At 46.2% G+C, this 14279-nt stretch overlaps 1 protein-coding gene across 1 annotated transcript in view; it reads right to left on the bottom strand.

The window, feature by feature from the left end:
- The window catches only part of dachs (unconventional myosin-IXb-like dachs), a 75878-nt gene extending 61984 nt beyond the window's left edge, over positions 1-13894 (bottom strand). Inside the window, exon 1 of the mRNA XM_031970028.2 lies at positions 13528-13894. Coding sequence (XP_031825888.1) covers positions 13528-13894 — 367 coding nt within the window. The remainder of the gene's footprint in view (positions 1-13527) is intronic.
- Between the last annotated feature and the right edge of the window lie 385 nt (positions 13895-14279).

Raw genomic sequence — 14279 nt, 5'->3', positions numbered from 1 at the left:
GACGCCGGGCCTCGTAGGAGCCCGAGCGCCGGAGGGCGACCCGTGAATCCGCCGGCCTTGATTTATAACGAACCCGCCGGCAATCGCGTCGATGCTTCATAATGCCTTGTAATTACCAGCGTTCGCTCCGAGAGGATCACGAGCTCTCCGCGGCCCGGCCGGACGATAAGAGGCGCGCGGCGACGAAACCTTCGTCCACCGGTCGCCGCGGCGAATGATTAACGACCCGGCGAGACGCGGCTCGCGTGGGACTGCGATTCTCCGTTCGTCCGCGGTTCGAACCACAAGGAACACGCCCGCACCCACGCCACACAGCGCAGCGCAGCGCATCGCGGAGCTCGGGCTGCGTGGGATTCGAGCACGATTTAGTAGCGAGCTACCGGTCGGCTAACTCGTGCTGTGTTCAGTCTCAATCCGGGACGGAATAAAGTTCCGCCGGCTGGAGTAGATTATCCGACGCTCTGGAATGCTGCCGGGGGTGGATGGCGGGGGATGCGACGCGGAAATCGGAGGGAGTGGTTCGCGTGTTCCGTTTTTCTCCTGTGGATCTGCGTAATGTCGGTGACTTCGCTGCTGGCTCGCTCTTCGGGAGGACTGGTCGGGGGTGGCTGGGTGTTTTCTGATTGGTATTGATAATAATGTTTCGATTGTAATTGTCATTACAGCGTGCAGGTAATTATTGTGGCTAGTCGTTATACGGGCGCGGAATTGTGCAATAGTTCCGCGGTATTATCAGCGGATGAATTAACAATGCTGTGATGTGGAAGCTGTGAATTATTGAACGTTTAGTACTCTTCGCCATTGGGCTGGAAATTCGACTCTCGCGTCGGGTCGGTCTGAGACTTAACCCTTCTGGAGAGGCGTAAAAACCATATAATTTGATATTTAACCCTTTGCACCCGAAAGTTTTGTATGTCCTCATTAGTTCAAAGTATCGAATGTTTCTAGTGCAAAGTTTCTAGTGCAGAGTTAAAATATTTCTAATAAAAACTTCCGAGTGCAAAGAGTTAGAAATGCAGAGGACTCTTCCCCTCGCGATTCAACGTATGATCATTGTTGACGCTTCTTGCCCTACGCACTGTCAAGCTTCAGATCGACTGCACTAACATAATCAGCGAATATACACCGACATCCCAAAATCCTCAGGAACAGTGTCCCGCCTGATCCTCGCGCCTGGCCGAAGCGCGAACGCGCAAGAAGCAGGCAGTCTAGTCACGAGCAACGATCGAGAACATGACTCGCGGCGCTCGGCATAATTAGGGCGTTCTTGCGCGACGTTAATCGATACTGATTCAATTTACCCCGTGACGAGGTGGATCTTCATTTCACCCAAATTCAACGTCGTCGCCCGTGACACCCGGTTGCCGCGTTTTTGCCCGGGGCCGAGGGCAACGGCGCCCGCGAAACCGTCGCCCCGTGCCCGCCCCGCGTAATGCAAATTTATGATAACCACGATAGAAAGTGTCTCCTCCCTCCCCCCTTCGCCGCGTATATTTACTACACCGTCGTGAATAGGAAGCAGACGCTGGCCGCGTAAATAGGCTCGCCCGTGTAATACGTTCGCGCGTACCTACTGTCGCCGTTGCACGAAAGAATTTACAGCTGGACGAAAGCCAGAGGTCGGCGGAGGGGAAAAAACGAGTAGACGGTGGACCGGGAAGAGTATGCGTCGGGCGGAGCGAAAAATCGATCCGCGGGCCGGAGGAGTCGCGCGATCTCCGTGAATCACCTCGTAAGAGGTTTCCGGGATTATTTATTGTGCGGTTCCGCGCTGGAACTCGATTATGGGAAACGGATGAAAGAGTGATTCGACGGCGTAGCGTGGATTTAAGATCGGATTCGTCTGTCTGATCGTCGGCTGCTGCGATGCTTCAGTGTTGTTATTTATGGATTGCCACCGGAAATTCGCAGTCGTTGGTAAGTCTATCTTCTAACAGGTTGACTTAAATGCCGGCTGCAGCCGTTCACTGATCGTGACTGCAGGTGCAAGTGGTAATGATCACGATGGCTCTTTGAAATGTACGAAACCTTCAGATGAAGCTAAATTGTATTGTATAATTGATACAAGAGGAAACATACTGATCTCTCGCTTCGAGTAATTAAATCATTTGCGACTTTTGGAGCATTTCTGTGCGTGGCATACAATAGTAGACGAACGATTTCAACTGAAACAGTAGAAAAACGGCATCTCGAGATTCCACTATTAACTGGAGCAGCGAACCGCCGACGCGTTACTCCGAAAAGTACACCGTACAACCGCGCTGTATAAAAAATACGAATAAATACCAGACTTTGATACTTCCGCGAACGCAAACCGTGGGTGTGAAATGTGTTTTATTGCCTCCTCGTTACCCTACACTCCACTCTCACGAATCATTTGCGACTTAGTATTCAAAATATGAAAATTTCATAACAATATAAAATTTCATTCGAATGTCGACGTTCGTCCGTGGGTTGAAAAAATCAATGGACGACGTTCCAAGATGAATACAATAAGTGTCAGCCTCTCGAGACTGCTTCATCGGTGTGACAACAGTTACTCTAACAGCTGTTACACCGTAGAGCCATCCGTTTCGCTTTCGAGGCGCGTAAACAGAGAGAAAAGGAACTCGGCCATCATCGGTGTCGGGACGGAGTATCCGTTACGCAACGAGAAGCATACCTGAATCGTGCGGGCCCCCACACCCTCCCGCCGTGCAATCGTCAGGCAGGATCTATACCCGGTGCTCGGCCGACTGGGTCCTCCGGGTTCGCGCTGCATGTTTTATTTATCGAACGGATCGACGGCCCCGATGCAATGCGCCGCGCCACGTCACGACGAAGACTGAGGAAGGCGGCGGGTACATACACGACGTGATTTATGGGTGCAACACCTGACGGCATTTTGTTCGCTTTTGCGTCAGCGTTGTTACGTTGGCAGCCAGTTCCGCCCTTTTTTGCCTGCCCCCCGCCCCCGACCTGCCCATTAGTAATGCCTCGGTCATTACCGTGCCCCAGTCGATTTCCCGCGGCTAATAAATCCCGATAAAATTCCCGATCCCTCTCCGCCCCTCCCTTCGCTCCCGGAAACTGCGAGAACTCCCCCAAGAAGCTTCTCCTCGAATCTTCGCGAGCCCCTTTAACAATTCACCGTTCCATTCGCCGGGCCGCGCCGCTTCCTCGCAACCCCTGAATTTCGTTGAACCAGACGCTATTTAGATTGGACCGCTACTCGCGACAGTGGCTTTTGGTTGTTTGACTACTCGATCGACCGAGCGGCAAGACTGAATCATACGATTAAACCGTTAATCAATATTGAGACCATCGGCAGCACATCGAAATTAAACATTCTCGAGGCATTAAACATTCACGCGGCTCGGTAGTGGCCAGCTACACCACGGAACGGCGGAGAATCGTTGTAATAAATTATTATCGAACCACCTCCCGCGGCGTTATTTATTCGGGCATCCAACGATTGTCTACGAACCATGGGCGGTCGAAAATCACGTTAATTGAGACTTGATAAGCGCAACAGATCTGTTTGCACGCGAACCTCGATTCAGCCGCCTTCGGAAGTGAATTTTTCCGAGTAAATTAAAGCCCGCGGCCCGGTTATAAATCAACCGGAGGCGAGAAACGGAGAAAAAGCAACCCCCGGAGCCGTGGCCAGGGGCGGCGGGAGGGCAGCGGCAATCCGCGAGCAATTTAATCGCGTAATTACAGTTTCTTCGAAGCGTTGCTTTGAATCCCGCTGGTTCCCGCTATCAAATTCTAAATAAAGACCGGCCCGAGACTGCGTTAGGCTTGTCAAATATTTAACGGACCCGAAAAGATTACTCGTGGCTGCTTTTTGATGGATATTATCCTTGCCGGCAGCGGTGTCTAACGATATTTTAGGCGAGGAACATGCTCAGAGGGGATGACAATTTTTTGGAAAGTCCGGCGAACCAAGGGGGAAACGATTATAGTTCCTCTCGGGTTTCCATGAACGTAGAACGGACTATTAAAGCATCGGCGGGAGGGTGGCGGGTCGTTAAACGCGACCGGAAATGAAATACTCCGCTCGCAAGAACTTAGCCGAACTAACTTCGATTCCGAATCGTAATTAAAACCGTCTCTTATAACGCGACGCTCGTAAAGGGCTACACCGGTGGAGGTCCGTTCATTTATAATATAATCGATGGTCGCGCGGAGAAATCGCGGAGAAAAACATGTCCGAGGATCTATTGCCGGACGATCATTGATATTACCGATCCTAAGTATAATCATGTTCGCCGGTGCCACCGGAAAACGAGACGGATACGAGGAAAGAAATTTTACATCGATACTTCTGCTCGTCCTTTCTTCTTTTGAGTTTTTCTGGAATCGACAATAACGTCGAGAATAAAGAAAAAAAATATGGACCGGGTTCAGTGGGAATGCTGTAATAGAACCGGGTACGATACTCTGGTTGTCGCGCAGTTAAAATAATTCACGATTCGGCCCCAAGTAATCCCCGTTCCGCGTGGCCCTCGGCCATGCACGCGTTTCCCCCGCTGGGATAAACGCTTCGAATCGACGGGTTTCAATTTAACATCGGATTTAGCACACCGGTTGTTTTTCATACGTGCCCAGCGACAATCTAGTCGTTGTCGGATACAGCTGGAGGAACCGTGGCGCCGTTAATTTCCGAGCGTCCTGGCTACTTTCAATTACTAGGTTATTGCGTATGAAATGTTTCCTGGCGTGGCGCATTGGGTGATTTTATCGTCGATCGTTAAGCGTCATGTTAAACTGGATATTATAATGTCGTTTTTCTGGAATAAAACTTTGAAGACGGCGATTCGGTGATGGGAATTGTGTTTCACGATTACACGGGTAGGCAGAAGCGATTAAAAAATAATTGGGATCCGAAGTTCGATAAATTGTTGTGAAATCGGTGGGATCGGAAGCTGACTTCACGGTTCTAGTCAATCGATGTCACGCTCAATGGACCTGAGAATTGATTTCATTCGTCTCGGTCTCTCGTTGAACGCGCGCATGACCGTCACACAGCCCTCCTTCCTCCCTGTTCGCCATTTGCTCAAAATATCAATTTTCATAATATATGCGTTCATAAATTTCCACCAAATAAATAACGGCATAAACGTGCGCGATGCTTAGCCGTAATTTAGAGAGACCGCGCGAAATGATTTATCGCCCGGTGAGTAAGTAAATTCGAGGCGGTCCGTCCGCGAACGAAAACGAATGACGTTTCTTCTCTCTTTGGTTGAGTGTTGTGTTGTGTGCTTGACCAATTTGCCGAAGATTTCTCACGTCGGACCGTTCGTGCTTCATTGATATATCGATGGTACTTTATCAAACCGTGTGCTTTCGATTATTCGCGTGGCACGATCAATTTTTTCTCCAGAGAAACCTATCGCCCATTTTTCATTGTTCGAAATCTTCCAATTTTAATTCGAAATCTTCCCCCAACTTTTCTTCAAACAACCGTTAATTGTATAACTTGAATTCCATACGAACCCCATAATCTAAGTTTCAAGTTTCAAATTCTAAGTATTGAAGTTTGAAATTCGAATTAGAAACTTGAAACTCCAGATTCTATACTCCGAATCATTCCAATTCAATTCCAGATTCAATTCACAGACACATCGAAATATTACTTGGAATCTTTTCTTACTATCTGAATAATCTCTAAACTTTAATTCGAATTCCTCCTCAATTTATTCAAGTCACATTCCTGAGATGTGAAACTTTTATAGAACTTTGTGTACTCGCAGAACTTCAAATTTGAATTTAATTACTTCGAGAACTCAAATTTGAAGTTAAGAGTGTGTGTTACTTCAGAAGTTCAAATTTATATTCCAAGGAAACTTTTATTCAAAACTTTACCGAGAAACTCAGAAAGCTCTAAATTTAATTAGAATTCAAATACAGAGAATTCCTTTCAACTTCAAATTGTAATTTGAATTCAAGTACGTACTCTCCCCTCATCCCAAGGCATCAATTTGAAATAGACAGATCGATGAAAAATATTTTTCACATCACCGGGAATCGAAACCGAGCCTAGACCACCCGGGGGATTCGTAGTCAAGAGCTCTACTTGTTACGCCACGGACGTAGTGCATTACCGTCCCCGCTATCCATGTACTTCTTGTACTTCGTTCGAAGCTCCACTATCAAAATCAATTAGACTATCGACTTCTCAGTCCCGTTCCGCCTTCCTCTATCTCCGTTCACGTTCCCCGATCCATCGGCGTCATTCAATTACAAGACAAATGACTCTTTTGTGTTTTCAGCGACGATCCAAGCCGGAAGGCGGCGCGCGTCCGCGCGTCTCTAACGAACGGACACCTCGCCGATCGCAATAAATCAATGTGCAACCTAATTAACTGACGGCTCCGGCCTATAATGGAGGCTTCATTACCACCGAGTACGCTAATTACGTGAATCCAGGACCGACACGAGCACGGCCTAAGTAGACACGGCCGTTTCACGGGTCGCGATTCCGTGTCGTTCTGTCTTTGACTGCTGATTGTTCTGCTGAGTCCTCCAATTAGCCTATTCGTACGTCGTTGCGTGCACTGCTGGCCTGCCGTTACAAATCACAGCAAGTTTCGCTTAGCCGAGTGTCATTCGAAACGCAGCCTCCGCGAACTATCAGTTAACTTTATATTACATCCAATTATCTAATAATCAACACGTAACGTTCACACTCATTCCACTCAGAAATACACCCAAACATTTCACCGATAACGTACATCGCTCGGTTTCATCAAATTATCGATCGACTCCGTGGCAATTAATATCAACTGACAAATTAGACGAACCGAGTCCGCAACGAAAACTTCCGAGTTTAACGTTCGATAGTTCCCACGCGAGATTGGCCACGTTTTGTCAAACTTCTGACAAGAAAGACACGTCCGTCCTCCCATTTACACTTCGCCGGGTGTTCTTTTATCGCCGGTGTCGATGCATGAATGCAATTTTCCGCGAGCGACGCGATACGCCGTCGGACGACGACAAATGGAAGAAGTTATATGAAGAAAGTTAAGCGAACGGGAAGCTCCGGGACGCGTTATCCTGCATCGCGGCGGCGGGACGCGTTCGATTTCGGCGGACGAGCAATAAACAAACGGCGCTCCCCGTCCCGGGTCGCGGCGGGTCACCGTCGAAAACGCGCGGCGCGCCGATTAATATGATAAAACGGGCCCGACACGGCCGCCTGCCCGCCGATACGTGAACGTTAATTGTTCGTTTCGGAGTGCCGGACGTGATTACGTTGATTATAAAACACGGTGTAATTTCGTCCCCGTAATTACGCGGCCTTTATATTCTGATCTGGGAAACAACAAAGCGTCACGACGCGGAATTTACCCGTAATTGCGTATTCCGCGGCCGGTAATCGCTCGCCCCCATTTTCTTTCCAATCCGACGAGGAATTAGTAGAAACCGATAATACCCGGTACGCTGTTCGACGAGCAATTTTTACGCTGTGTTTGTTAGCAACGGGCGGACGTAAATTTCGACTATGAACACCGGGATTCGGGATAATAACGAAGAAAGATAGGTTTCGCTGATCTTTCGGAATTGCGTTTGATTTTGCGCTTGTTAATAGGATATTGGGCTCTTGTGATGTTGTTAATTACTTGCTATTAATACTGAAGAAATAATATTGGGAAACTTTTGAACACCTATGGATAATTTCAAATTTAACTCTTTACTCGAGAGGTGACACCACTTGATTTCACATGTTTATTTAATGTAATTATACAAAGTTTAACATTAAATATTACATTCTATAGCTTTAATATTTAATGTTAAACTTTGTATAATTCCTGGATACTTGAAATATTGGAATAAAACAGCTTTCCTCAATGTACTGGTGATTCCTCTTCGAATTAGTCTCAAACATCGTCTCGTAAAGAAATGTTAATTTCTAGTAAGAAACATCCGAGCGCAAAGGGTTAACTTTCTAAATCTAAAACATCGAGAAATGTCGAAGTATTAATCTCCACAATATCCAATTTGAAGTACAAGTCCCTGATTATACAATCAGAAGACGGATAGAGCTGTTTGAATGCTTCAGCGAAGAGAGTTCGGAGCATCGAGAGTAAAGAGAGTACAAATCCGAAGGAGAAATATTTAATTAAGCGGAGGTTGGACCGGGAAAGGAGGATACTCGGAAAGAAACACGGGACGAAGCAGGGAAAAGGAAGTAATAGGCGGATTTCCGCGAGGCTCGATTTCCACGGGCAGATAAGCGGCCCGTGATACCCGATGATTTGATAGTTAAGAAACTTTTCAGCGGGAACTTGAAACTTCCGGCGCGGAGAGAGGCCCGGTCCCGCTTTTCGCGTCGTTAAAGAGACCTTCTGTTTTCGACCGGCTGAAAAGAAAAGTTTATCTGGCCGTGATTAAAGAAGCCGGAAGTTATCCTCGCGATCTACGCAACGGGCCGGCCGTCCGGCCCGGCCGCCACGGCGGAACTGCGAGAACAAAATTGGACCGGCCGTAATGAGATTATAAATTAAACTCGACGTGGCCGTGCCGGCGAGGAGTTACGAGATTAAGAGCGAAACTTCCTGAAAGAGAGAAGACACTTTTCCTTTTTACACCGGGGCGAGCTTATCACGCGTTAATTTCGCCTGATAAAGTTCCGCGCTGATGGCTGTTTGGTTATAAATAATAATCGCGTTAATGCGATTGCGACGTCTGGCGAGATTATTGAAACGATCGTAGCTCTTTGATCTTTCCATTGACCGCTTGATCTTTCTAATTTCAAACTTACCAATATGCTAATTAATTGTATCATAAGAATTAATTATATTATAAGAATTCCATGGTTCTATAATTATATTATAAGAATCCTATGATTATATAATTATATAATAAAAATTCTATGATTCTATAATTATATGATAAAAATTCTATGATTCTATAATTACATTACAAGAATTCTATGATTCTATAATCATATAATAAAAATTCTATGCTTCTATAATCATATAATAAGAATCAATTACATCATAAGCATTCTACTTCCAAAACTCCCCAAAATCCTAATAAGTCGCAAAGTTCAAATAGACCTTTCATTCGAACTCCCCTCTATTCCTCTTACATACTCTAACTTCCCATAATCTCCACCTACTAAAATCCAGACATCAAATAGCGTGCAGCTTCCTCGATTTTACTTACCCTTATCGTCTATTTCACTTACAATTACTTCAAATTTTCCACGGTGATTATCTGCAACGTTAAAAGTCATGGAAGAACGGATACCGGCGAGCTCGGGGATGAATGATTATAATCTAGATCGCGAGGGCACGCGGTTCGAGGAGCGGCGGTGGATATTGCGGCGCGGAGCAGTCGCGCGGGAGTCAGAGGTGAAACGCCGACGCGTATAATCGCAAAAAGGGCCGCGGAGTTTGGTTAACAGTCCCGCGGAAACGCGGGCATTTTAATGATGCCAAGCCAGCCACGGAACTTTGTGTACACGCCGGGCATTCGTTCTGCGCGTCAGACAAGATTACCGCAGACGGTGCCCGGCCACGTCCAACTAGTTCCCTGATACGCTAACTCGGCTCAGTCCGCGCGGATGATGATATAAACGCGAGGCGAGGCGAGCTGAACCTCGGCTCGGTCTTAAACTGTTCCGTCGAAATGCACGATGCAATAGCTCGAGGTGTCGAGCTCCATAACTCGTTCCTGTTCGCGGGGACAGGAAACGAATGAATCGTTCCGCGAGCTCGCCTCGATTATAAATCCTCCGCGATGAGCGGGGATCATCCTCGGACACCTCAGCCTCGAAATCGGCCGCTGTTCTCGCCCGTGTTTTCTTGGGAACTGTGCCTTTGTGTAATGGAGTTGTTCATTTTATGTAATAATAAGCATTTGTAATGAAGTATCTTGTATTGATCGCTTCAGGTGGAGGTTAGACTTGTGGAAGATTTGAGTGTTCGATTGTGGAATTATTAAGAATTTGATAAGAGCTTTTATTCTACAATCATTTATCAAATTCTTAATAATTCCACCATCGAACACTCGCAAATCTTCCACTCGAGTATTTTAATATTGCAATTACAATATTTCCTTGGTAGAAGCTTTTATTCTACAATTATTAAACTTTTATAAAGAAAGATCTACTGCGGAGTTAGATATTTGTAAAGGAAGATCAAACCGAAAATCTTCCACGTTCGATTATTTATCTCAAGGAAACATTGTAATTGCAATGTTAAAATTATCGAAACCAGTTATTTTGACTGGCAATATTCTATTGTTAATAGAGATTAGTAGTTGTAAAGTTGTTTAGTATTAATAGTACTAAATGAATGGACTTTCGTGAGTATTGATATCTTAAGCATTGAATGTTTGCAATGATTTTCACTTGAATACTATAACGAATGTCTGGAGGAACTGAGAATAATCTATTGTTACAATTCTTATAGTTACATATTATTCCTATTAGATCGATATAAAGATTAGAATGTGTAATCTTGTATACTAGATTAGAACTGTTGTGTTTCATATCAAAATTAGAATTCATTGTATCTAATCATCTTGCTTCCAGCAAATAATTCACAGTACAACTCTTTCAGTTAAAAGTAACGCACACCTCGTTCAATCGTCAGGATATCCAGGTTCGAAACGATTCCAGCTCGAAACCGATACGTCCCGAGGAACATCGCGAGAACACGCGAAGCTATTCCGACAACAGTTTCATCGCTCGCCGCGGCTCCGTAGGATGGCTGCAGCCAGCTGAGCCGGACACAGATCCCATTGTAAGAGGATAAAGTGTGCCGAGGTTGACGTGGAACAACGGCCGCCGCCGGCAAATTAACTTTTCCATTCATAATTTACGCGGGCCTGAATGGCCTCGATTAATGCGCCGGGCATTAAATCAATTGTGCTAATGCCGCGGACCCTTCCCCGCCTCGGCGCGCGCATAAATACGCCGGGTCCTCGTTAAAAACAAAAATTAATGCCCCCTCCCGGCACGCTCGGCCGCGAAATTCGCCGCGTTTCCGCCGGATCGTTAAGTACGGCCGGCCGTAACGAAATTATCGGCGGCCCGGCTCGAAATCGGAATTAACATCAAACGGCGGACGAGCGAGCGCGGGGGCCGGCCTTTGCCGTACCGTTTCGAAAAATCGCCAAACAGTTTGCGGACGGCACAATTGGCCCCGGGAAATCGATAGGAAGAGCGCTCGGGGGCGCGGCTCGATCGGCCGTGAACGCGATTCCGGTCGGAATCTTTTCGGTGATAACTCACCCGCTCGGTTTTCGGTCATTTATTCGGTTTCGTAATTAGCCGATGAACCACACGGTCCACAGCCGGCCGGTCGGCTGAAGAATCACGCGGCAAGTAGTCGGATATTCGAATGGAAGATTGCTTTCACCGGGTTTCGCCTGTTTTTTCGTAATACTTGCGCATGATTGAGGCTTTATTGAACTGTTCTGCGTTCTTCGGGTAACATTGACTGTTTAGTGATACGAGTCTTCAAAACCGGTAGAGAAGTGTTAACCCTTTGCACTCGGAAGTTTTTTATTAGAAGTATTTTAACGTTTAGCAATTATTGATATCCTCGAAGCATTGAATATTCGAAATGATTTTGAAATAGTTTCATTTGAGTACTATAATGAGTTTCTGAAGAAACTGAGAATAATCTATTGTTACAATTTTTATGGGAATTGTATGTTAATCGTATTAAATGCTCGGTAGTTCTAGTGTTAACCCTTGGCACTCGGAAGTTTTTCATTAGAAATATTTTAACGTCTTATGATGAGATAGAGAGGATATTTTGAAGCTAACTCGACGAGAAATCACACTTTAGAGGGACAAAGCTATTTTCTTTGAATATTTCTCAAATTGATGGATTGTACGAAGTCTAATATTAAAACCAATTGATATCATACAGTAAAACTATAAAATTTGATACTTAATATTACTGTATGAAATCAGTTGGTGATTGAGAAGCACCTCCCGAGTGCAAAATGTTAAACGTGGTCAATCCTTTCGTTTAAGCTTAGAAACTGAGTGAAACTTCTCTATTATTTCAAAACATTGTGAATGGAACGATCTTTTTGTTCCAGTTCTAAGCAGGCAACAAGAGTATACAATTAGAAGGAATAATGAATGAACTTCATTGTATACGAACCTATATTCCGCCACTTTCAAGCATACCGGAGAAGCGCGATCGCGTTGATTGGCACTCGAGCGTTAACTAGCATCTCATTGTTGTAACACAAGGGAAGTTAATTGTTTAAAGGAGTTCGGAGCAGACAAGATTTTCAGCTGGTCCTCTCAGCTTTACGATCGCCTTAATGGAGAGTTTCAGTACGGTGTCGGAACCGCAGAATTCCGGCTGCAATTTCATCGTCGCGTTCCGGTAATTTGTAGCCGATCGAGAGGCGACTCGTAAAATTAAGGAAATCGCGGGACAAAGCCGCGGTCGCGCGTAAATCTCTTTGACGAGGCCGGGGCTCGACGTGGCTCGCTAACGAAAGCGCGTCGGTTTCGGGTGAAAAGGGTGCGGCGCATCCAATTACCGGCGGACGATGCGTTTCATTGCGCGAAAAAGCCGGCCGCAACAAAATAACCGGCGAAAGTAACGAGAAACGTCGATTTAACGGCTCGTGTCCGGATCGGTCAATTGAACCGTTCCTACCTGGGACGCGCCGCTGCTGGAACAGCTTGGGAACGGTCCGCAACGGTGCGCGCGTAAATTGTCACCCCCCGCGCGCGGTTCTTTTCCACCGAAATCTGTTAACGGTAACACGGGAACCGTGTTCGAGTCAATTGCGCCCTGATAGACAGCTGTGTAACCGTCCAAGTAAATCCGACTGGTTAGCTTTGTATGCTAAAAGAGCTGCGAGCCTCCATGTAACCCCATTCTCCTGTCCACCCGTCCTCCAAAAAATGGTGACGCTTAGAAGGGATGCTTCATATGAAATCGACCAACTGGTTCGCCATTCAATTCGATCCCACTTCTTTCTACATTGTATATAGAGTCGATCGATCATCGAAATGTATCGATGGGTCAGTTCCCTGTTAAGCTAGAATTTTGCGCCAGCGTCTCTGAGAAAGCGTATTGAAACCAGACACTGAAGTAAATTGGAGCAAACTAAGATAATCTTTATATAATTTATGACTAACTTTACGAGACGCTAACGAGAATTTTATAAACATTATTCGGTAAATATTTGAGTCACAGTCTACTTTTAACCTGGTTTCTAAAATCTAAATAACCAAATATCAATCTTTCTAAATAAATATACTGTAAATACCCGTAAATCTAATGTTAAAGCGCCTTGGTCGCCAACAGCAGCCAATAGATTAAAATCCTAATAATAGAATTCGAGATCGTTATTCTATAGAAAATTGATTAGATCGAAGAGTCCAAGCGACAGAGGTAATGATTCAATAACGCGAGTAGAATGACACGTTCTAAATGCAAATAGCTTTAGACCCAAGAAGAGAATCTAGCCATCTGCTAGGTAGTCTCGTGACTGATCGATCCGAAGGCATGCTAGCATCAGTGCTAAAGGAAATGACGACAAAGGACTCACCAGAGGAGAGTTTAGACCTCTGCAACAGCCAAGTCTGCAACGCGAGCCGCTCCCTGTGCCTGCAGAAGAACTCTGGCCTGATCCCATGCCTCTTGAGGAACTCGTCGCACTTTCTGAACGCGGCCAGAGCCTTGGCGGCCTCGACCTCGTCGATGTCCGCGAGAACGTTCGGGCAGGAGCTGCGCCTCGAGGACGAGGACCGTTCCTCGTAGGTCTCGTCGGGCAGAAGCATACCCATTCCCGCGGGATAGGATCTCCCCGGGCAGCCCGGCCGCTCCGCGGTCCCCTCTGCTTCCTTTCGACAGCTGTCGTCGGAGTTCTCGGCTGTCTCGCAACTTCCAGCCCGCGGCACTCGTCCAAAGCACATATTAATCCTGGCCGTGTGCCTCAGAAAAGCGTCTCTAATCGGCCAGGAAACGAATCTCGTAGCTCTATCAGCTTGATGATTCTCCTCTTAACCTTTGATCTATCCTCGCGTACTCTTCCTCGTTGCCCAGCGAGCGATCAGTTGTCACTGGTAGTCAACGATCGCGTTCATCTTGACACCTGGGTGGTTCAGACTCTATCCAATTGATCGTAAATTGATCAATCTTTGTAACGAGCGTTGCCACTGGCTTCTCGAAGTACACTTTTAACTCCGAAGAAGCTTCAATTGGCTAGATCTTGGTTAAGTCTGGATCAAGGTTGTACTAGATCTAGGTTCTAGGTCTGAATTAGGTCTTATCTATGATCAGCCTGGATTATCTTCACTG

The sequence above is a fragment of the Nomia melanderi genome, chromosome 12, assembly GCF_051020985.1.
Source record: "Nomia melanderi isolate GNS246 chromosome 12, iyNomMela1, whole genome shotgun sequence".
In the NCBI taxonomy this organism is placed as follows: Eukaryota; Metazoa; Arthropoda; class Insecta; order Hymenoptera; family Halictidae; genus Nomia; species Nomia melanderi.
This window is presented reverse-complemented; position numbering and strand designations above follow the sequence as displayed.